The sequence below is a fragment of the Patella vulgata genome, chromosome 1 (assembly GCF_932274485.2).
Source record: "Patella vulgata chromosome 1, xgPatVulg1.2, whole genome shotgun sequence".
Taxonomy (NCBI): domain Eukaryota; kingdom Metazoa; phylum Mollusca; class Gastropoda; family Patellidae; genus Patella; species Patella vulgata.
Window position 1 is genome coordinate 75,935,592 of NC_065879.2, and position 25,493 is coordinate 75,961,084.

Sequence of the window (25,493 nt, forward strand, 5' to 3'; positions counted from 1 at the left end):
TCGTATCATCGTGTTATTTTTATCGTAACGTCGAGATGTCGACTTATTGTCCTAGTCTCTTTCTACAAGTCACAAAAATACAGCTGTACTCATTACATCATATATAGGCCTAAGTAGTAGATTTGATAAATATAAAAGAGATAGTAGGAAAACGTTGATTAATTATTTGTTTTCTCAAAATAATGAAACATTTTGTGTCCACAAGTGAATTATATTTGGTATTATATTTAAAAAATCTAGAATTACAATAGCAGGACCAAAGTGAGTTAACTAAGTTAATTCCTTGAAGAAAAAGTGGTGTCGGGAGGTATCACACAAGTAAGCATTCATTGCCATGTGTACGACACCCACCAATATTTATAGATGACTGGAGCGATAGTTTAAAAATGATTTCAGAAGACAGGGTGGGAAGGGGATTGTAAAAAAACCAAATCGGGTCACATTCTTTAAAATCACAGCATTATCATAGTGCAGCACGTCACCCCAATAGTTGCAGGAGTCTTTTTTTTTTGAATGAGGTGGAGAAAACGATTCACAGCCTGTCATTGAGTCAACTGGCGTGGTTTTGAATCCCCGGTTGTACGTGACAAGGTGTAGGGTCGCCTGTCAAACCTCGTGGGTTTTCTCGTGTGCTAAGTGTTTCAGCGAATACATGTAGTTACAGAAAGTGTCTTGTAGATTAAGACTATAGCGCATGTGCAGTTTCAAACTTCCGAGACGACAAGTCGACAAGTCGATGATACGACAAAACCAAACTGTCGTATCATCGACTTGTCGACTTGTCGTCTCGGAAGTTTGAAACTGCACATGCGCTATAGTCTTAATCTACAAGACCCTTTCTACAACTATTCGCTAAAACACTTATCACACGTGAAAACAATATAATTTCAAAATTAAAAAAGGTTTAGAAAATATATTTTCATAGATCTGTTTTTTTAAGGTGTTATCTGTCAACCCTCTGGTATAACTACAGACTGCGGAACTAGATGTTCAAATTTGGCATAATCATTACTTTCAAAGACAGGATGGCATGAAATGAAATGAGATGGAGTTTAACGTCCTACTGTTCTCTCCTAAACTGGGCTAAAGACGACGGGCATAGGCCATACAGTGTGCTATGAGGGAATTTTGCCCGGGAAGCGGCGCTACGGCCCGCTCTTATATCGAAATCCAACTGCCAAGGGATCTTTTACGTGCACGCCAATGTGTACACGGGACCTCGGTGTTTCGTCCCATCCGAACGACTAGACAGCTGTCATTGTCAGGCCCTCCGTCCCGCATCACTGACAAGGGGGAACCACGCCGGTAAATCTTGATGAATTTTGTCGGCCAATGCAGGGATCGAACCAATCTGTGAAAAAAGTCGTCTAATATCTCTGTAAAAGATGACTGTTTTCAACACATGCAATCACGTCACGCGGTGTCAATCATTGGACCAATGGCGCGTGCATTGTTTATATAAGACGTAACTGCTTCGGGTAGAATGATGCCTTTTACTCATTTTAATACCCATTTACGCCACATAGGAAATATTTTTTACCTACAAATACTTCAAATGTCTTTATTTATTTTTCTAATACATAAAAAAAATATTTTTAGAATTAAATTTGTCGGAGGAATAATGTTAATATTGGGGACTCATTAAGTCGCATCGATGTCATTCTTATCAGAGGCCTAGCGAATATTCACTTCTGATCAGTGTGGGATCGAACACCCGACCTCCAGGCTAGCTAGCCAGCGTCTTGCCCACGTAGCCACGCGATCCTCTGAAAGGATGATACTCTCGGGTGTAAATACATGACCGAACCAGTACTGTCATATTGAAGACGGGCATACGCCATACTATGAGCGAAATTTTGCCAGGACAGCGCACTATGGCCTACCATTATATCGAATTCCAACTACCAAGGGATATTTTACGTGCCAGGCCCTCTGTCCAGCACAACTGACAAGACCTCGTCGGAAAATCTGGATGAACTTTCTCGTCCAATGAAGGGATCGAACACCCAGCTTTCGGGTTACCGAACCAACGTCTTACCTGCCTAGACACTGCGACTCCCCCGCAAAATATCAAGCACCAAAAACAATGGATCGAGGCCTAGATGATTACACACTATGAAAGCCTCATACGCCCCCCCCCCCCCCCACGTCTCTTATTTTGTTTTACAAATAATTTCAGAATCAATAAAATGATATCAATGATGTTTGATACGACTGAAAAATAACATGTATAGCATTGATTAAACAACATAGGTAGTAATGAGAAATATTACATATTGAATCCGTCTTAGTGATAGCGTAGATTTACTCAATACGTTCTTTCCAATAGATCATCATTTAACTTGAAACAAGGGAAACAGTTGATCGAAGAAAACAGATTTTTTTAAAAAAAAAAACAGGTTTCAATGTGACAGTAGTGCTTCGGTCATGCATTTACCTCCGAGAGTGCCATCCTTTCTTTGAAAGTAATGATTGTGCCAAATTTGAACAAATTCCATCTAGATTCGCGGCCTGTAGGTAGAGTGTTGACAGATCAAATGTAAAAAAAACAAAAAAAACAAAAACCCCAGACCTATAAAAATATATTTTCTTAAACTCTTTTAACTTTGAAATTATATTGTTTTCACATGTGCTAAGTGTTTTAGCGAATATTTATAGAAGGGTCTTGTAGATAAAGACTATAGCGCATGTGCAGTTTTAAACTTCCGAGACGACAAGTCGACAAGTCGACAAGTCGATGATACGACAGTTTGGTTTTGTCGTATCATCGACTTGTCGACTTGTCGTGGCGATAAGTCGATGATACGACAGCACGACAAAATAAGGTCGATGATACGACAAAATCTGACGATCTTACGACAATTTGTTCTGTCGTAAGATCGCCCGATTTTATCGTAAGATCGTGTGATTTTGTCGTGCCGTCGTATCATCGACTTGTCGACTTGTCGTCTCGGAAGTTTAAAACTGCACAGTGCACATGCGCTATAGTCTTAATCTACAAGACCCTTTCTATAACTATTCACTAAAACACTTAGCACATGTGAAAATAATATAATTTCAAAATTAAAATAGTTTTAGAAAATATATTTTTATAGGTCTGGTTTTTTTTACGTTTTATCTGTCAACACTTTACCTACAGGCCGCGAATCTAGATGGACTTTGTTCAAATCTGGCACAATCATTACTTTCAAAGAAAGGATGACACCCACAGATGTAAATGCATGACCGAACCACTACTATCATATTGAAACTTGTTTTTTAAAATCTTTTTTTCTTCGATCGGCTGCTTCCCTTGTTTTCAAGTTAAATGGTGATCCATTGGAAGGAACATTTTGAGTAAATGTATCATTGATACGGATTCAAAATGTAATATTTACTACCCTAAATGTATCATTGATACGGATTCAAAATGTAATATTTACTACCCTATGTTGTTTAATCAATTTTAGACACATTAATTTCCAGTCGTGTCAAACATCATTGATAGGGACCTACCATTTTATTGATTCCGAAATTATTTGTTAAACAAAATAAGAGGGGGGGGGGGTGCGTAGGGGACTTTCGGAGTGTGTTCATAGCTGAAGGCAATACTGGGCCTATTTTTAATCATCTAGGCCCCGATCCCATTAGTGATGCCAAACGGATAAATATGCGATAAGGTCAATAACAGCTGCAAATCGCTTTCTTCACCTCATAAAAAACCTCCCCTGCACTTATTGGGATGGCGTGCTACACCAATGCGGTGATTTTATGTGGTCTGATTTGAGGTTTTATATAATCCCCTTCCCACTCTAATAAAATAAATTGGAAATCTTCTGAAATCGCTTCTAAACTATCGCTTCAGTAATCTATAAGTATTGGTGGGTGTCGTACACGAGGCAATGCATACTTGTTCGATACCTACCGACACCACTTCTTATTCAAGGAATTAACATAGCTGACTCACTTTTGTCCTGCTATTATGATTCTAGATTTTTTGAATGTAATACCAAATATAATTCAATTTTGGGCGCAAAATGTTTCATTTTTTTTTAGAAAACGAATCAACGTTTTCCTATTATCTCTTTTGACGAGTCTTATTTATATGTATCTATGTATATGTATCTGATGTAATGAGTACAGCTGTATTTTTGTGACTTGTAGAAAGAGACTAGGACAATAAGTCGACATCTCGACGTTACGATAAAAATAACACGATGATACGACAGAGTTAAGTGTCGTATGATTGCGTCAATACTGTCGTGATGTCGTGTTGTCGCGCTATGAAAAGGGCGAGATTTAACATGGCCACTATCAGCCACCATAAAATACAGACAACGAAACATACGCCCACAGCAGCTTAGAGGTCCGGGGAGATTAAACAGATTAAATGATAACTTTTGTCGTTATAGCATTCACTACGTTGAACAAAGTGAAACAAGGGTCATAGAAGTTTTTCACAGAAATTGCTGAACTTTAACTGGCTTCTTCGTTTTACCCTAATCTAAATAATGCATATTATTATACATTTAATACTGATCGGATGTTAACATTTGTCATTAGACTTTTCACAAGTTTTAACAAAGTGAAACAAGGGCCATGACCCTAGAACTTATTAACGAAAATTGATGGAATTCAATATACTATTAAAATTGTCAGTAGTGAGCTAGGTAGCTCTTGGCCCTCGGACCAACTGGTTTCGTTTGGCCTCCATCGCGGTAACGAATACGTTACATGACGAGAAAGCGAAACTAGCTTGATTCACTATTCGTGCGCCTTACTCAGGTCATTTTGTTTCTCAGGATTGAGACCCTTATAGTTTTCAGTGGATAAGAAGATGAATTTTAGTTATTTTGAAAAAAAATATGTCAAATTTTTTTTTGCCATTCAGGGCCCTTGGACCAAGTCTAGTGGGTTCCTGAAAACCGATGAGTAAATGTATGATTAGAACAATTTGCCCTGGGCCAAAAAGTGTTGAGAGTTATTTAGGCACACATTTGTTGAGAAAACGACCCTGACAAATATTTTAAGAGATTTTTTAATTATATTTTGGGAACCAACATCTAATCCATTTCCACCAGGCGCGGATTAAGCGATGGTGCTGACCGTGTGTAGCCTGGGGGCCCCAATGTCGAAGGGGCCCAAAATTATTTCTAAAAATTAATGTATGGTTTGATTTATTATGTTGTGCCAAATAAATCTTTCTATCAACAATACTGACATAAAAATTGTATTTGTACAGACGGACAATGACCAGAATATATCCGTTTTTCACTGACATTCAGGTGACATTTTTAACCAAGCGCCCGATTCAAGCTTAATCCGTACCCTGATTTCCGCTGATGTCTTCCATATTAGATTCCATAATATTGTTTATTTATTTCGCAAAATGAATTTAGGAAAATAAAAAAATCCCCCCAAAAAATCGAAAATTGCAACCGGGCGACGGGAAGGTTTTTAGCTGTTAGCATATCCAAGGCCAATATACTTAGCGTTACCACGAACCCTATTGACACAAACCACCAGGCTTAAAGTACGCCTTTTATTTAGGGACCACGCCTGTGTATAATTCTTGATCCTATTGTTGTTGGGACTGTCACAGTTTAGTCTGAAATGCTACTCCCCCAAATTAGCGGACATAATCGAATGGAACTTGTCAGGTACCCTTTATAAGGAATACCATGCAGTCCCGTAGGCCTTTTAGTTCTTGATTGTTGTTATCTATGTTCCTGTTAAGAACTTTGGGACTTAAATCATAATCCCCCCAACCAAGTGTAATGTATGGTATGTCATGGCTCAGAAACAAATCAAGCGATTCCAGCATGTGGGACTGAACCAAATACTTCACGGTAGTGCCCCTCCCCTTTAAAGTGTCCTATAACGTGGAACCGGTCTTGTTAGAATGTACAATGATCATGGAGAGTCAAATAAACATTTTTTGGCTGAACGGAGTAAGTGACAAGGGTTATAACCGGTGTTTTATACCGTGTCATATACTATCAACTGGTGATCAGTTTCAGACGAGTTATTTGCCCATGAATATAAACTAGCTTACAAACGAACTTGAACATCAATTAGAATGTGACCCAACAGTTTGTCGTATGATTACACCAGGGCATTTTTTAAAAGGAATCTGAAGCATAGGGGGTCGTTTACCCCCGAGCGCGACAAAGTATTGTTTCCGACATACCGTAGATGAGTTTTGGGATGTGAACACCTTGTGCTTTGTTCGTTCTACTACAAGTATGATTTTACCTAAATATGCGACTTTCCTTCTCTGAAATGGTACCAAAAACGCGCAATTTTCATTTTACATCATCGGTTTTGTCCCACTAATTCTTTGTTTCTTTACAAATTTTGTCAGCCGTGGGACATCTGCCCCGCTACTTTCTATACTAAATAATGTATTACGTCTTGTCATTATTAGAATAAAATTCGTTCATTTTATTTTTATGGGCACTTGTGCTAGTATAAGAATCGTACCAGGACAGCGGCGAAGCCACCTACTTTACATCGAATTCCAACTATCATCGGCTATTTTACGTGAACACGAAATGTGTACACGGTGTAGTACTGCCGGACTTCTTTATTTGTTGTTCCTTGTGATCGTAAATAATACTACAGCAACAATGATTTTACAGCTTCATTAGTAAACTGGAAATAACTTTGCAGGTTCCTCGTTCTCAAATATATAATGACTGGTAAGAATTTCTGGGTGAGCTCTAATCTAGCTCTCCCCTACACCCTAATTTATACCCCCTACTTTCCCAGGTCTTTAATAACCTTGACGTGAATTTCCACGCCATATAAGGAATAAAACTCTATATTTCCCACAACCAAGACAGGCAACATTACCTATTTTTGGTCAACCGACCATAGGTCAATAAACAGCTAGAATTTGTGGACTATTTTGACAATGATTATAATTTAACTAAAACATCACTGTTTTTTACGAACAACTATAACTACGTTCATTTAGTACTTATGATTTGACTTTATAGACCAAATTGAAGAGACAATTTTATAAAGAGCCAAAATTGTCTCAAGGGCAATAGTGCTACATACGTGGACCTTGGTTATTCATCCCCATCCTGACAAATGTGTACACGGTGGACCTTGGTTATTCATCCACATCCTGACCAATGTGTACGGTACACGGTGGACCTTGGTTATTCATCTCCATCCTGACAAATGTGTACACAGAGGACCTTGGTTACCCCCCCCCCCCCCCCGCGACAAATGTGAACCGGGCTTGAAAAATCCAGAATGCTTCAAATATTGTGTTTGGTCTATTGTTGTTTCATTTCAATAAATCATTACGAAGGCAACCAAATGTTATGACTGGGCTTTAGTCAATGATTGTACTTATTGAAATATTCAACAAATTGAAAGACACGACTTTTAAAGATACTTTCCCAGAAAAGTATTTATCGGGTGGTTATTTCCAATAAAAGAATGTCAAATTTGGTATATATGGAAAGTTTAGACACCCAATCTTACTAGAAAAATACTGGATTACCCGAAAAACTCCCATGGGACAAGCACTGGGCAAAATTGTCAGAAAATCACAAACTGACAACCCGACTGTTATCTGCCAGCTTATTGTGTGCCAGCTTAAGTGAGGGAGCGGTTGTTATTTGTTGATCAAACGGTTAGACGGTTTTGGGAACATTTAGGGGTGTCAACGTACAAATTAAACGGCAGAAAAAGAAGTTGACAGAAAGAATTAAGAATTTACTTAGGCCTCAATATGTATGGTAAATGTACAGTAAGTAATGATAAATACATTCTGAAAAATGGATCCTCCCACAATGAAGCTACGTTGTCAGACATTACGTCTAACAACAGGTTACTTATAGCTATAGGTATCCCTGGCAAATACAAAGTTTTGAGAGGGAATTGAAGCAAATTTTTGTTTGATAGATTTGTTACTTTGAATATGTTTTTAATCCAAATATATCATCAAATCACAAAGTTTGTACGCGGGAATGTATCTTTAAGTACAGTAGTCTTTATATTAGTTCAATAATATTGTTCATAAGTCCTATAGAATCAAGACAGATTTCAATGCTGTATTATTATATGAACACACACATTTGGCCGCCACGCTTGATCCCAGGCTACAGATAACAATTTACGCAAGCTTCTAATTAGTTATATATACAAACGTAAATACTAATATAGCTGCTAATATACATACAAACGTAAACTAAATATACATCTAGCTGCTAATATACATACAAACATAAACTAAATACTAAGACAGCTGCTAATATACATACAAACACGAGCTAAATACTAATTTAGCTGCTAATATACATGAACTAAATACTACGAATAATAATCTGATTTACCAATTAATATATACATGCGGTAATATAATAAATATATAATATACAAATAAATCACATCTAAATTAGATATAAAACATAATCAATCCATAATCCTATACCCCTCTGCGAATCAATTCAATAACATACGGCCATTTATATACCTGTGTATATTAACTCATTCGTTACACCACGGCAAGATAAAAAAATTACAGAGTGTGTATTAAACAATTAAACAGTGTTAACAGTATAAAATAATAAACACATGTGGACTAACATTTATTTTTTTAAATTGAGACTTATAAACGTGGTAGTAGACTTGTGTGTGTGAGAGAGAGAGAGAGAGAGAGAGAGAGAGAGCAACATATTTCAATAATTCGCTTGTGTGTAGGGGACTTTAACTGTGGGAGGAAATCAGAGGGCCCGGGGAAAACCCACGAGGTAGGATCACGTACAACTGGGGAATCAAAACACGCCAGTTGTCTCAATGACAGACCTTAACCACCCCCCCCCCCCCCAACAACACCAATAAGACTTGATTGTGCTAAACAAATCAAAATGATCTCTAAAAGACAGGCATAGGTTATCGACTTCCAAATGCCAGGGATTTTTTTGGTTAGGTAAAAAAATATGTCAATTTGTTAACGGGGGAATTCCGGATTCCGTCACATCGGAACGACTAAGTAATATTCTAGTCCAGAGCCTTGTGTTTTACCTCTCGACTACCGTGAATCCTTTTGAAAATTAAGCACATGTATAATTGTAGTCAACTAAGATGTTCCTGGTGCTTGTTTTTAAAAAGGCCTAACGTAATATTAAATGTGAGAGCTATTTAATACGATAGACGGGACTCAGTTACGATTAAGAGAGTTGTACATGTATATTGTCAAGTGATGGTGGCAAAATTAAAAAGTCGATCTGGGAAACACGTGGTAAAAACGAAGCAATTATACTAGCTTGCATTTGCCTTAGCAGATCGAGTAGATGCTCATTTTATAAAACTGCCATATCAAATGCCTTTCTGTATAAAAACGGTATTCCTTTTATCAAAATATTTTTGGTAAAAATTTATTCAGCACAATAAAACCTCATATCAAAACTCAATGACAAAATGGCTCTCTACTGAATCTAAAATGATATTAAAAAGATACAAGATTTTAGTTCAATGTAAATAATCATGATATAAAACCCCTGTCAGAACATCAAATATTCCAATAAATAGTGAATAATAATAATACATAAACTTCCGGCGCACTCCACGTTTCAAAATTACCGATGGCACGTGGCATGGTCACCTGTATAGTTGTTGAGTAGGTCTACGGTTGGAATTGGGTCAACAAGAAAGCCATTCAAGATTTACCGTTATAATTTAGTATGGCATGCACATTTGGACAAAGCCCTAATTCAGTGCCCTTTTTAGTGAGGCCATGGCATATATAATTTTAATTTGTGACATTATTTCGATTATAACAATTGGTAACTTGACTGCATTGGACTGAATGAATGACAAGGGGTTTAATATAGTACCTTTTGGAATGGTCTCAGATCCCACGATGTCCTCTCACTGTTCCTGTTCATCCCTATTAAGCTGCAATATGAAAATACCCTTACCTTCTAGTTTTCACCATGATTCTTCTTTGTTCAGCAACAGGAGTCTTTTCTTGCCTAATCTGACACAAATTTATAATAACACATAAGCAAAATACTTTTAATTGGTCAGCAATTATGAAAGTTGCACTGGTGCACCGAAGTATTATGTTTATGTTTTTGAATCGCAACGCAAAATTCTAGTTGGAAATAGAGTTGACTTACTATAGAATTGTGTCAGATGCCACGAAAAATGATTCCTTTTGGCAAGCAATGGAGAATCCTTGTAAAAAATAGATGATAATGATTCCAAAATAGCCTTAGAACAGAGGTGAGGGTAGAGCGGTATTTTCATATTGCATGAAATGAAAAAAACTAATTCAATCTAAAAAAATTATGAGTCATAATAATTGAAGTCCCTAAAGTGCTACATTGTACAAGATTGATAACAAATGGAAATAACTCTGTAGATTTCCTATTCAGAGCAATTCTTTCACATTCAAAGAGTTCTTAGTTTTCGTGTCAACACAAAAAACAATTGATTCAAACAGTTATTCCTTTGGCGTGGTTTCTTTTATGTTTTCTTAGAACAGATATTGTAGTATATGATTTACCACAAATATCACAGTGATGTGGTTTATCCCCAGTGTGTGTTCTCTTGTGGAGGTTTAGAGTACAGCGTCTACCAAATGATTGATCACAAACATCACATTGAAATGGCCTTTCTTTAGTATGTGATCTCATATGCTCATATAGTACATCACTGCGACGGAATGAACTACCACAGATCCCACATTTATATACTTTCTGGACCACATGGCGCATTTTGTGGCTCTGCAGCCATTTATTTTGAGAATATCTTTTCCCACAAATATCACACATATATTCTGTGGTGTGAATTCTGCTGTGTTTCTGTAGAATGCCACTGTGAGTAAATGATTTGTTACAAACATCACATTTAAAATTGCCTGTTTTACCATGTACCTCAAGATCAGTACCCTTCTCATAAACTTTACTTTGTTCTGCTACATCCTCTTCGTCTTCGCTGTCTTCTGACAAGTAATTACTCTTTTGTTCCACTATTTGCCCGTCCAGTATCTCAAAAACTTGTTTTGCTTTAGCTGTATCCTCTGTTAATTCATCTTCTTCAATATGCATTTCATTGTTGTCTTCAATGTCACTGTATTGTTCTGAAATTTCACTGCCCAATATTTCACAAACTTTACTTTGTTCTGCTACATCTTTTGTTGATTCATCTTCTTCAGTATGAACTTGATTGTGGTCTTCTGTATTGCTGTCCTTTTCAGAAATTTGATTGTCCAAAATTTCACAAAATTTAGTGTGTTCTGCTACATCTTGCGACGATTCCTCGACTATAACATGGATTTCTTGGTAGTCTTCTAAGGAAGAGTTTTGCTTGAATATTTGTCCCTCTAATACCTCACAAACTACTGCTGCCGACTCTTCTTCTTTCACTTGGCCATGTTCTTCTAAGTCACCCTTTTCTTCCAAAATTTTTGATACATCGCAGTCAGAGTCTTTTCCTAGGCTGTGTGTTTTCTGGTGTCGGTACAAATTCTTGTAGCTGCTATATCTTTTATCACATAAATCACATGCCAGTTTCCCTTTCATAGCATGTGCCAATTTGTGTGTGTATAGACTACTGCTTCTATTATAAGATTTATGACAGAGATCACATGGAAATGGTCTTTCTCCAGTATGTATTCTTTTGTGTTCATTCAGAGTACTCTGTCGACCATATGATTTATGACACACATCACATTCAAATGGTCTTTCCCTAGTATGAGTTTGCATATGGCCTATTAGAATATCATTCCGATGAAATGAACGATCACAAATCTCACATTTAAAAAATTTAAGGACAATATGTTTTAGTTTGTGGTTCTGAAACCATTTACTTTTAAAGTATCTTTTCCCACAAAAATCACATATATATTCTGTAGTGGGACTTTTGTCATTTTTCTTTGGATCTCCATCGTGAGTAAATGATTTACCACAAACCTCATTTTTTAACATTTTCTTATGAGTTTTCATGTGTGTTTGGAAAGAAATACTGTGATCAAATGATTTACTACATATACCACATTTTAAGTTATATGTGATGTCGGGGTTATTCTGTATAACAAGATCGCAACTGCTTTCAGTTTGCTCTGCCATGATTTGACGTAACACGAAAATCACATAGAATTTGTTCACCTCTCACTTTTTCCTGTGTTAAGATAATTTGTTAGAAGAAATTGGTGAAAAGATTTTGTAATCACTCCGTCACTGTTACTGTTTGAAGATCTGATATGACTGGAAGATTCAGTTTTCTGAAACGTAAAAAAGATATTAAAAATAACATTCCTACAATTAAAGTTTAAGAATGAAACTGGGCTAATGAAAACAGGAATATACTTAGGGTTCTTTTACGTGCATGCCAATGTGTACGGTGTCAATTGATTAAACTTGTCCTTGCCAGATTCTCTGTCCTGTGTCCCACTGACAAGGGGAAACCACACAGTGGAATCATACCAGGGACTTCTTAATTAGTAAGGCACAAATTACTCACTGAGCCATAATGGCTCCCCATTGTATAATAAAAGATGACAATAGATTATTTAACATTAGAAAAGATAGGTTGCCAGGCAATGAAACATATGCCCACAGCAGCTAAATCGACCAGGAAGTCAACAAGAGTTGTCGCATATTTTTACTTTTGTCGGTAATGAAACATTTATAATACACTAAAATATGATTACAGGTAAAGACTCATTAAGTAATTATCAGAAAATCATTAGAATTTGTTTGGCCCATGCTAACTGTTAGTATACAAAACATTTAATATCATGAATTTAGCTGTTCAAGTTACCAAAAATCATTGAAAATCAATATACTTGTTCATCTCAAGACCTTAAACGCTGTGTATCAATCCAAAGTCAATTGAAATGATAATATATAGGCGTATAGGCGTACACACGGTGTATAAATATAAAATCATTCAGATGATAACTTTATGGTCTCTAAAGCATCTCATGATCTTAAACACTGTGTATAAATTTAAAGTCAATCGGATATTAACTTTAGCCTCTGGTGTGTCCACAAGCAATTGTGGACGTCGGACCGATCGCCGGACAGGCGGACGGACGGGGGTGACAACAATTTTAATGCGGGTGTATAAAAATATACAAATCTGATAATCATACAATTGATACTTTGTTTTTAGTAGATTTGTATAATGCAAGATGACACTTGATTATTGTCCTTGATTAATGTCCTTGATTAATGTATAAATGCAAGAACATTTACGATATCACCCTTGGTGGAAGTGGACGTAAAACTCCAGGAACGAATGAACGATTCCCTTAATCAAATAGAATATTACATGTACATGTACCGGTATGTTGTAACATGAGCAATGAATTACGTAATTGTTGAAAAGACAATTTCATTGATCATTGCACTTATTCTCTGGAGATTTTACGGCAATGGCAACAAATACTGACAATGCGTTAGATATTTTACAAATTTCTAAATTTCTTCAAATAGAAATGCTAAAGTATTACAATCTCTTAATCTGTTTGTTTTTTTTTCAATTTATAGGAGAGCGTTAACAGTCCTCTTAAACTTGACCAGGAGTGCGATTATTATAGCATCTGCAATTTTTAAACATCAATCCCTGGCCTATCCGTTCGCTTTGATCAAATCATGTAATTGTGCTGTAAGGTTTCACCTTTATTTCAATGAAAATTAGTTTATTACATGTTTAGCTAGTGTAATACAGTTTGGGGACAATTTAATTGGAAATTAATATTATACACGTAGCAGTAAAATACAGGTTACTTTGGGTTAGTAAAGTTGTGATGGATAACTCTATAGACCGCCATCCACTACTCTGGATAGAGGCCAGACAGAAGACATTAGTGGGCCATTTTTAGTAGAGCTATATTGTACTAGGCCGATGTGGATGGAAATTGAATAAATAAAATAATGATCATCATTCCTTGATTTAATCTTTAAAGGCCCAATACCACTCTTGTTGTAACTGAATAATATGTCCCAATCTTTATTCTGGTCAACAACTTGTACTATTTTAGAATATTTCAATTAATTGATGATACAAATTTCATCTTAACACACCTTATTTAAAAATTTTGAAAAATTCAACATAATGGTTTGAAACGTCTAACGTAAACCTTTTCAAATGAAACTTCGATTTAAAAATATTTTCAAACCCTCTGGACAAGTAAAATAGGATGTAATGGATAATTTACACAACAGGTAGGACACTTAAACATCTAGTATTTAGATAAAGATATTATTTATTTTCTGGAGCTTTTAAGCCAGCAAGAGTGTTATTGTCCCTTTAAGTGGCATTTAGCAATTGGGAAACACATTAACAGATTGATAACAAGAAGAGGATACTTGTCGAAACGTCATGCTTTTAGAATAAACCAGTGATTGTTTCCCATAAATACTCATACATACTGTGTTCTGACTTCTGTTAAAGTCGTTGTTTTGATTTGCTCGATCAGTCAACGCCGTTTTAATGAATACCTGACAACTGGGAGTAGGTTGTTTCATCCCACTACCGGTTCATCTCGGGCTGTTTCATCCGGGCTTTTTCATCCCAAATTTACACGGGTCCTTTCATCCCACTTATATCGGGTCGTTTCATTCCACAAATTTAAAAACTGGTATTACATGAATTTTTAATATTTTATTTATACATTAATACAAATAACAACATGCCAATGCAATTTAATCATGAACAGTGTCCAACTCCTTCTTTTGCATACGCCTTAGCTTATTTTCCGAATATTTTATTTATACGACGTCAATACGTAGAGTCCATGATTATGGACAACTCATCCAAGACAACTCATCCCAATATATACTATTCAAAAAAAGTAGGGGATATTTGATTTTGGGGGCATAATACTAAGATATGCAAATGACTACGAAAAAAGTCACTATAGAACCTAACAGAAGAAACATTTCCAGTTACATGCGACGCCCAAACGCACCAATAGCTACCGCATGGAATGCAGGTGATGCTTGGGATCATCATGGGGGTCCAACCCAAGATTTGCACGACTCTGACTTTGAATGTTACAGTCATTGTGGCATTGAATTCCAGGGTGGAAACATCAGTTTAATTGTTTTAGTGACCAGAAAACAAATTTTGATATGCGTCGGCTTACCCAAAATGAAAGGTTACGTGCCCTTGGCATGCTACAGATCGGCACAACACAGGCGGTTGTGGCGCGGACTATGAATGTTTCTCAGTCTGTCATAAGCAGGCTATGGTCCAGATACCGTGATACACAATCTGTACAGGACAGACCATGCTCAGGTCGACCAAGGGCGACAACTCAAGCCCAGGATCGATTTATCCGTACTTTGGCCTTGAGAAATCGTGTCATCACAGCAAATCAGATCAGCGCTCGTCTTCAAACAGACACTGGTGTGAGAGTGAGTGGCCAGACGATTCGGAATCGACTGCATAGGGGTCACCTTCGCGCCCGACGTCCTCGCGTGATCCCTTGTTTGAGAGATCATCACATTCAGGCAAGACGTCGTTGGTGTAGGGATCGTCAACACTGGGATAATCGACGCTGGAGCAATGTGATGTTTTCAGACGTAGGAGGGTGTGGCGTCGTCGAAACGAGCGCTTCCAAGACGTTAACGTCATCAGACATGATCGATTTGGGGGTGGTTCTGTTATGGTGTGGGGAGGCATCACTGTTGCTGGAAGAACGGCTTTACATGTTGTTGCAGGGCGTGTTACAGGCCAGTACTACCGGGACAACATCTTGGCAGTCCATGTTGTGCCGTTCGCACGACGTCATGGCCGCCGTTTCATCTTCCAGGATGACAACGCAAGATGTCACAGGGCCAGGATCGTTATAGGTTACCTCCAACAACAGAACATCACCACATTACCTTGGCCAGCACTGAGTCCCGACCTCTCCCCCATCGAGCATGTCTGGGACATGCTTGGACAGAGGTTACGTCAACGTCAACATCGTCCTGCCAATGTCCAAGAACTTGCTGCTGCGTTGCAACAGGAATGGGACAATCTGGACCAAAATGACCTTAGACGTCTCATTAGGAGTATGCCACGTCGGATCAATGCTTGTTTGGCAAACAGAGGAGGATTTACCCGTTACTGACTTGGTTGTGATGCTGTGGTAACTTTGCTGTTTGACCCCGGGTATCATTTTACCCTTATAATGGTCAGTCTGTGCCTTACTTAGTCTAACGATCATTTGGAATAAATCGATGAATGTGAACTTCATTTCATTTTGTCATTTGTTTCTTCGTCAGTTTCATTAGGTGACTTTAATAACACTTAAAAATCAAATATCCCCTACTTTTTTTGAATAGTATATGACAACTCATCCCAAGTCTTCTAATTTGAGATGCCCAGTTCGGAGCAAAACAGTAGGACGTTAAACCCCATTTCATTTCATTTTATTTCTAACTTGAGATGAGTTGTCTTATATTGGGATGAGTTGTCTTTGGAGGAGTTGTCTGTTTTAATGTATGACCTTGTCCAGCTAGACCGACGGGCGAATGATAAGTATTTTCCTAATTAGCCATGACACTATTAATCATGAAAAAAATTCATATATACCTGTGCATTGGATTGGTCACAGCTTCATTCATCAACTAATAATTTTGTATTTTTTTTCCCCAGATTAATATGCTGGCGTCCATTTTTGTTTCATTAGAAAAAGTTGTATATGTGGTGAGAACTTGGATTGTGTTGACCGGAGTAACTCACAATTTAAAAATAAATAATATCATGCAAGAGCCAAATCTGCTTTAAATGTAATATAAAGTATTATTTAGACATTATATTCTGTTCACATGACAAGCTCATAATCAACTCGGATACCTTAGATGTAGAACACTCACCCCAGGCTAGTCGTAGGTGTAATACATAAGGTACATTGTTATACAAGTAAAAATAGATTCGCTTGCAATAGTCAAGTAATTCAATCAAAATATTAGGCAATTGGATGAATATTTTACTCTTATTAGGTCCCTGGATTTTAAAGAATGTCAGACATTAAGTTTGCTTCTGGCCCGTGGTATCACATGTGGTGCAAATGGACGTTAACCCCAGGCTAGTCGTAGGTGTAATACATAATTAGGTACATTGTTATACAAGTAAAAATTAGATTTCGCTTGCAATTGTCAAGTAATTCAATCAAAATATTAGGCAATTGGATGAATATTTTACTCTTATAAGGTCCCCTGATTTTAAAGAATGTCAGACATTAAGTTTGCTTCTGGCCCCTGATATGACATGTGGTGCAAATGGACATTAACCCCAGGCTAGTCGTAGGTGTAATACATACATGTAAGGTACATGGTTATACGAGTAAAAATAGAATTCGCTTGCAATTGTCAAGTAATTCAATCAAAATATTAGGCTTCCTATATTTTAAATTGAAATAAATGTGAGCATGCGCACAAAAAGGACACTGCTATGATCGGCACGCGATAATATGAGAAGTTCGAACCACGTTCTATTTCCGGGCATGTTGTTGGCTCATTGTATCATTGTAATTAAGTTGGGACAGAAAATAAAAAGAGAAAGAAGAGAGCGGGAAATTGAGTGTCTTATCTCTTAAAATGGCTGAAGGCGATTATAGAAGACCACAAGCGGGTAACTATTGGGCTACATTGACATGATATTTCAAAACCCTTATTTGTAGTCGAAATATTTCACAAAGTTGATCTAAGTAATAAGATTAGCATGTGCCAACCAAAATTCAATTTTTGAGCTACAGACCTGAAATTTTGCACACAGTTAGAAATACACCTGAGAATCATTAATCTTTTTCAATTATGACAATCGGTTCATAACTTTGTTTTTTGTAGCTAATTTTATATACCCATATGTAAGCAGCGTTTTCCCAAAATCCGTCAAAAACAGGCAAAATTGAAAAAATAATATTTTGACTAACTGAATGACTTTGGAACAGACTCAAATTGTACACAGATGTTCTAGAGACACACATTTACTAAAATCAACCACAAAAATATTGTTTTTACCTTTTATTTTGACAAAATTTAAAGCAAATCGGACATATTTTGTTCCGAAAAAACATAAAAATAATAACTATAAAAAAAAATCATTAAAAATAGTGGAAATTGTTTTTTGATGATTAAATGGAAACTGGAAACATGTTCTCATGGACAGCTATGAAATATCCATGTTCTCGTGGACAGCTATGAAATATCCATGTTCTCGTGGACAGCTATGAGTATGAAATATCAAAAAATAAAATTATCAAAATAAATGCACTGAATCATAACTAACAAATCTCCAGAATTGAAGTTTTCAGTATAAAAATATAAAAAAACACAACAATTCAGCTAAATATCTACAAAATATTCTGCATATACTGAAAAAGTCTTGTAAATATGATTAAACAATACTGATAAAATGAAGGAAAACAGGCTGGAATACATGATACATGAGTTAATAATACATGAGTTAATATTAATAATCTAATATACCGTATGTTAAATAATAAAAATATTGAGACAAACAAGATGAAAAACAAGGTATAAAGAAGTTAACTACAGGTATTTAAGTTGTCAATCATAAAGTCAAGTTAACAGTACTACCGGTAATGAAAAGAGTAACACTGTAAAAACTTCAAGATCTTGACATCTATATTTGGGTAAACTTGGGGAATCAATTTCGGAGGAAGTCTGAAATATACAAAAAATAAAACAATATTAAAGCTATTTCAAACTTATTTAAATATACAAAGGTAGCTTCTTAAATTTGATAATATTTGCTGATCCCCAAAAAAGCCCAACATACTTTTTAATTTACAAATTACATTTTTGAATTACCGTGCACACCTCTGGCTCTTTGCTAGTACTCTCATCGCTTAGCTTCTGTCCACATTCCAATGTGTCTTCTACTAGTTCTTCGGTTGGGGGTAATGTCTCTTCAGAACTACTAGTAGACCTATCCATTTCTCAATAATTAAAAAAAAAACCCTAAAAATAAAAATATAGAAAAGTACTCCTTATTTCTTTTTTTCATTGGGCTTTATTATACCATACAATTCTGAGCTATGTTTGTTTTCGTAAAAAAATCAACTGCACAGTCTTAGAAAGTTAAAATTCTTCCTATGATCACTCATTATTAGCACGGGTGTAACTAACGGGTGTCTAACGGTACATTTGACACGCCCCCGCCATTACAATATGGCCGACAGAATTTCGGTCACATGGAGAAAAATTGAATTTTACCAATGTTCACGTCCACTTATGGAAATAAATGAAGATGGATGTTATAAAGGGATATTTAATCCATATTTGAGCAGGTTTTTTTTCGCTCCGCATCTTCCACGAAAAAAGTTACAAAATTTCAAACTTTTCAATCGGAGAAAAAAAATATTCTTACCTTGCTACGAGTGATAAATTTTGCATGTGGAGCAACCTTGACCTCTTAACTAACTGTTTTCGGTTGAATGGAACCGGTATCGATTGCAGGTAACCAACACGAGGCCGTAATGCAAGGCTAGCTTTTCGCGAAAAAATAGCGCCATATTTGTGACAGCCAATTAAGAAAAAAGAGTTACGTCCCTTTTTCAGTTGGCACACGCTAATAAGATTAAAAGATTCTACTAAATTCTACTCTCTAAATCTAATCAGTTCCTTTTTGGCGCTATGTGCAGTCATCCATTTAATAAATTATCATAAACGTCTGGGAAAACTTTTTTTATTATTATTTTATCTTTTCTAAGTGACAAATACAAGATTATAAGAAACGACGATTAATAATTTTGTCATTTATTAATTGAACTTAGTTGTTGAAATAAAGTGTAATTTCTGAAGTGGAGAACAAGACTTCCTTAACAAGAAGGTTAGGTTTACTTCATCTCTGAACTTATAAGTCCTGTTACCCCCGCCGTCCCATACTTTCAGGAACGGGCCTATTGAATTGACCCCTTCTCGAAAACTTTTTCACTCCTCATTCACTTGTCAGTATGCCTGTACAATATAATAGAACATTTTAGTAATTAAATAAGACCTTGCTTTCCTTGCTAGACTCCGTATGTGTGACACAACATGCTGTTTAAAATACATCCCTCCTGTTAAGATGGAACAAACTTTAGGTTACCAGGGAAAAGAGTTGGAATCTTTGAATTTATCTGGGGCAGACAAAGCAAAAATGCCTGAAGATTCTAATTTTTTCAAAGATTGAAATTTTTTCCCCCTGGTTACCAATATTTCGTTTCGTCATTATAACAGCTGAAGGCTTAAAACTAATTAATAGGAATTTGGGAGCATTTATTTTTTTCTGGGATACAAATATAAATATTATATGATATGATGTTATTAATTGTTTATTTTAACAAAATATCCAACACAGTCTAAAAATGGTAAATGTTATATAGGCTAACCCTCGTTCATAATTAGATTTTGCGTCTTTTATCTTTCTGTTTATATCTGTATATTTCTTCTATTTTGGTGGTTTTCTTTGGCCTCCTGTGCTTTAATTGGCTTGTTATTACAAAAGGCCTTCATCAAGGAAAGCCGACAGATTTCACCAAAAGTCCTTTTGCGAATTGTTTACTTTTACAAAAATAATGAAATGCGAATACACCCTATATGACATGTTAGTTACACTTAATTTAATAACTTATGTCACATGTACATGGAAGTGGCAGATTAACTACTGTCTGTCTCTAATTGCTAATTATAAGCATTTTGATGGAGTCTTTGAATATTATGGACAGAATATATTTTGCATTCTAATAGATGAATATTAAGATATATAGATTTACAAATAAAAACAAATTTAGAATTTGAATAGTTTCCGATGGGAAGTACTTGATAATATTTGTTTAGTAAAATCAACTAAACAAAAATAGGAAATATATTACTGTATGTGAAGGAGAAGTCTCAATTTTTAGAAATCTGGAAATGCTACAAAACAATTACAAAATTTAAGGTTTGAATTGCATTGAACATTTCAAAATTCAATTAGCATTTGAATAAATAAATCAAATTTAAAAAAAATGTGTTTTCGGTTACTTGGCCATAAAACTGGAAAATCTGTTAATGAGAAAACAAAGTTCAGATATTTTGGCCTTATAGCGTACTACCGATATGTTGGATGTGACCACTAGATTTTATGATTTATTTTTAGTTGAAAGTCATGAAGAAGATCTGCTAACAGTAATAGTAACACTTAATATAAAAGATCTGAAAGTTCGGTCAGTACATGTATTTAAAAAGGATGTAAAGGAACCAGAAAATGCTGTAGTTCAACATTCATTTAGCGAAAGGTAACATAAATTCAGATTGATCAAATTTATTTTCAGTTTCTTTTAACACTTGACAAAGGGAGAGAGAGTGATTGGGTTCAAGGTCCAATTGACACAAACTAGGTCATTCTGTTTCACTTTGGTACAACATCATTTCAATAACTCGCTTGTGCATGATGGGTCTTTAACAGTGGTAGGAAACCCACAAGGTTGTACCAGGTTGGGTCCAAGCCACACTATTGGACACAATGGCAAACCTTCTGATCTAAAATGCACACGACATGTTAGACTGTTCGATCACCCACCCACCCTGGCTGTTTAGTCAATAGATAGGGAAATCAGCCAGGTACATGAAGTTGACTTCAATGTGGATATAAATGGTTTCACAAGGGCAGCGATTTGTTCGTAAGAAGGGTCTTGTGCTTGAAGGCAATAGCTTAATGACTCAAACGCTTGATAAAACATCTTGAAGAAAAGTCATAAGAAACCTAAGTCGATATTTTAAATGTTCATACAGGGAACTAACCTGTGTCATGGACAGCTGTCTAACTCACTGGATCTCAGCCGAGGTTAAATGTAGTGTACCGGAATCTGCCGAGGTTTGTCGAGTGCACTTTGACCATGCCAAATTATATTTGTATACAGTACAATATGTATGTATTAGTATTTGATACCTGGTATGTATTATTAATGCATGTTAATCCCAAAATGACAGAGATTGTGTTGAGTGGACATTAAACCCCCTTTCTCTCTCAGTAACATCAGACTGTAGATCGTCAGTCAGAAACAATTACATTTACTGCATAAGTCTTCATGTACCGCAGTTATATAAATATACATTTTTTTTCTAGAGGTTTTCAAGTTACGTGTGATGTACAGAATAAAGATAAAACGGTGACAAAATATAAACAAGTTATTCGACGATTACCAGGTCTGATTGATCCAGATAATTGTGATATTAAGGTAATTTAAATTATATCTGTACCAACATACAGGTATGATACTACCACAGGTCTTTTACTGCAAAAGTTACAAACCTCTAAGTAATGGCCCTCCTTTTAACTTGGGAGTCGCAATGGCTAAGTGACTAAGATGTTGGCTCACTAACATGATGATGGTCCCATGTTCGATCACAGAGTTGGCAGAGAAAGTACATGTACATCAGGATTATCCAGCATGGTTCCGCCTTGTCAGTGTTGCAGGACAGAGGGCCTGGCAGGGGACAACGTAACACATGGGACGATAAACCGAGGTCCCTTGTACACTTTGGCATGCACGTAAAAGAACCCTTGACAGTTGGAATTCGAAATAAAAATAGGCAGCAGCGTCGCTCTCTGGGCACAATTTCCCCTCATAAGCCCAGTCGGTAGAGCTGGGCGATATTTTGGTTTTTCAATATTCTCTGAAGACAGTATTTTTGATAGTTTTTATTTCTGTGACGGTTTTATATCGAAAAACCGAAATATCGACCAGTCGGAGCAGTAAAGTAGGATTTATGCAGTAGACGACGTGTATTTAAAAGAAAATGAAAACCCATTATTTTATTCAATGTGGGATGTTGAATAATTACAAAATACTTAATTTACATTCAATGTTCCACCACTCAATACATTAATAAACAACTGTCATTAATACAAGGAGCCACGGTGGCTAATTGAGAAAGACTCAATTTTGATGAAACTCAAAAGTATGTTTACATGTATATCCCAAAGATATGGGTTCATTTCGATACTTGCCTATAATGGACCGTAACTTCCTGGATTATGGCCCCTGATTGTCAGAAAAATAGCTTCTTCATCTCTTGATGACTTGAACAGCTAAATTCATGATGTTAAATGTTTTCATCCGATTTTGATGAAACTTAAAACATGTTTATATCCCAAAGATCTCAGTCTTGTCGATATTCGTGCATTTTAGAACATAACTTCCAGATTTATGAACCCTGATTGTACAAAAAATCATGTTTTTTGTTTTAAGTTTGTTCTCTGTCCAGCTCTTGCAAAATGGGCATATCTTTTTTTATGAATCCATAACACTTTTGCCCTGTATTAAAAAGATAATGGTGAGTCAGTAAACCCACATTGTGTCTTTTAAAAATAAATTTTAAAAGTGTCCAATATCTGTTTCAGTTTGAAACAGAAAAAATAATTTTAATTCTGCGTAAAAAAGAAGAATGTTCCTGGGAAGTTCAGCTAAGTAAAAATATGTTGGAACAAGATATTGAGGAGGATTGAAGTCACAACTAAATTTCCTGGAAATTGTACAAGCTGCTTCCATATCATGAAATTATTAAGCACTAAGAATCAGACCACTCTCTTTACATAGAGCTTCAAGGCACAATGGGAGTAGTAATATTTATACTATATTATACGAAACATGGTTTATAAAGCTGGCACGATATATTGTTGAATCAATGTATGGCGATTCACCTTCTCACGATTCACATATTGAATCACAAGACCCTGAATCGATGTATTGCGATTCACTTTCTCAGGATTCACGTATATTTTTTTATGTCACTTCAGTAAGTAATCTGTCACTCTTAATTATCCACGTCACTCTTAAATTGTTTTGGTCCTTATTTTGATCCACATCAATATTGTGATATAAAACAGTTTTATTTCATCGAAATTGGCAGGACTAAAAATATCATTTATTCATTTATCTTGTTGTTTTCTTGGTAAATATTGACCTGGTTATGAATAGTGATATGAATCATGTCGTAGCACTTGAATCACAATATGTATTGTATCGTGACTGCACTAGTCTTTTACTAACAAGCAAGCTAAAAATTACTTGCAATATAAAATCGTGCAATAGCTTTGTTGAACTATGTGATAATATCACCTTGTAAGCTTTACTATTGTACAGTTAAGATCAAAGGAGTACTTTAAACTATTTGGGGGGGAGATGGCCGAATGGTTGGCACGTGCGCTATATCATAAGGCCTTTCATTGAGTCAACTGGCACGGTTTCGAATCCCCGGTTGTATGTGGGTTTTCTCCGAGTCCTCAGGTTTTCTCCCACTGCTAAAGACCCCTAAGCGCAAGCAAATTATTGAAATACAATTTAACCATATGTTAGTCCCGAAATGACCTAGTTTGTGTCTAGTGGATGTTAAACCCCATCTCTCTCTCTCTCTCTCTCGCTCTTAACTTTTTGAAAGAGACAGCCCATTTTCTGATTGGAACTTGTAATTAATCATGTGTGGAACATTCTTTAGAAACCTGTGACCTTGTCCTGTACATCCAAAACTCCATGCTATTTTTACAGAAATAAAAATATTAGTTTCTATGTGACAGTATGCCCCACTGTGTTACTTATACTCCCCTCTTCAACACATACTTCAAATCCAGGGATATGACCTATCTGGGTGTGGTAAGAAAATCAAGTTTAAATAGTAATGATTTCTACAGTAAAATACAGCAACAATTTCTGCCCGAAAATGTGCCGGTCAAATTTATATAAAAATCTATATTGATACTTTATAATTATAAGCATTTAAGGTGGAATATAACCATATTTTTGTAAGCGTTTGTTATCCAGTTATGTTCAATGTTATTGAATAGAATAAAAAAAAAAACAGCTTCTACAAAAAATGCTCACAGATTGCATAATATTTTAGTTATATCCTAGTGAAGAAGTCATATATTTCAGTACGTGTAAGTGTTAATTTTATAGAGAATACATGTATATGGAGTCCATTTTGAGGCTTTTAATCTGGCATTTGTGGGGGTAAAGTTGTAAGGACTGAGCATTTTCTTTTCTGTCCATTTTCATATTTTTGAAAGGGTGAGACATTGGCCTTTATAGAATGTTTTTTCTGATTCATCATTTTATCAACCATTATGTTACAAGAACATTGTTTATTTTACATGCTGTTCTTCCTTAGATCTGTAAATGTGTATTTTTTTGTCATTTTGAGAACTATAAACATTTATACATCTAAAATCTTATATTTTTTTTTATTCCCACATCGGAATTCAATTGCTTTCCCGCCAAAATTTGTGTAAAGCACACTGCTTGGCATATGTCCATCTTCATGTCATCATTAGCCTGGTTGGAGTAGAATGTTAAACCCCATTTCATTCATTCATTCATTCACAAATTGACTAAAATTTAATCGCATGGAGAAAGTATTAAGTGTAAAGCAACAATGTGTTCAGGAAGACAACCAATTGCATGTGTTAGCAATTGGTCAACAACAATATTCAAGTTATTTAATGATAGGAGGGGATCCATTAGGTTCTGGGAGAGATCCCAGAAAATTTGGTTCTGTTTGAAA

At 35.9% G+C, this 25,493-nt stretch overlaps 1 protein-coding gene and 1 long non-coding RNA gene across 3 annotated transcripts; one reads left to right on the forward strand and one right to left on the reverse strand.

Annotated features, from left to right (window-relative positions):
- Nucleotides 1-7,023: 7,023 nt before the first annotated feature.
- On the reverse strand, nucleotides 7,024-16,776 carry LOC126823598 (zinc finger protein 62 homolog). 2 transcript variants are annotated; one of them, XM_050552524.2, is made up of 3 exons: nucleotides 16,537-16,776; nucleotides 14,385-14,590; nucleotides 7,024-12,229 (listed from the first exon to the last, which is right to left on the reverse strand). In XM_050552524.2, the coding sequence occupies exon 3, from the start codon at nucleotides 12,072-12,074 to the stop codon at nucleotides 10,440-10,442; it is 1,635 nt and encodes a 544-aa protein (XP_050408481.2). In that variant the 5' UTR covers nucleotides 12,075-12,229; nucleotides 14,385-14,590; nucleotides 16,537-16,776; the 3' UTR covers nucleotides 7,024-10,439. The 2 variants fall into 2 exon arrangements, with proteins under 2 accessions (XP_050408481.2, XP_050408487.2); XM_050552530.2 differs by lacking the exon at nucleotides 14,385-14,590.
- Nucleotides 16,777-17,347: 571 nt separating this feature from the next.
- Nucleotides 17,348-25,159, forward strand: LOC126823708 (uncharacterized). Its single transcript, XR_007681268.2, has 4 exons — nucleotides 17,348-17,577; nucleotides 21,091-21,229; nucleotides 22,060-22,171; nucleotides 23,338-25,159. It is a non-coding gene; the product is annotated as an uncharacterized LOC126823708 (long non-coding RNA).
- The last annotated feature ends 334 nt before the right edge of the window (nucleotides 25,160-25,493 follow it).

Bases quoted from the DNA above. Each gene is read 5' to 3' on its own strand.
- LOC126823598 (XM_050552530.2), bottom strand. From the start codon at position 12,074: ATGGCAGAGCAAACTGAAAGCAGTTGCGATCTTGTTATACAGAATAAC.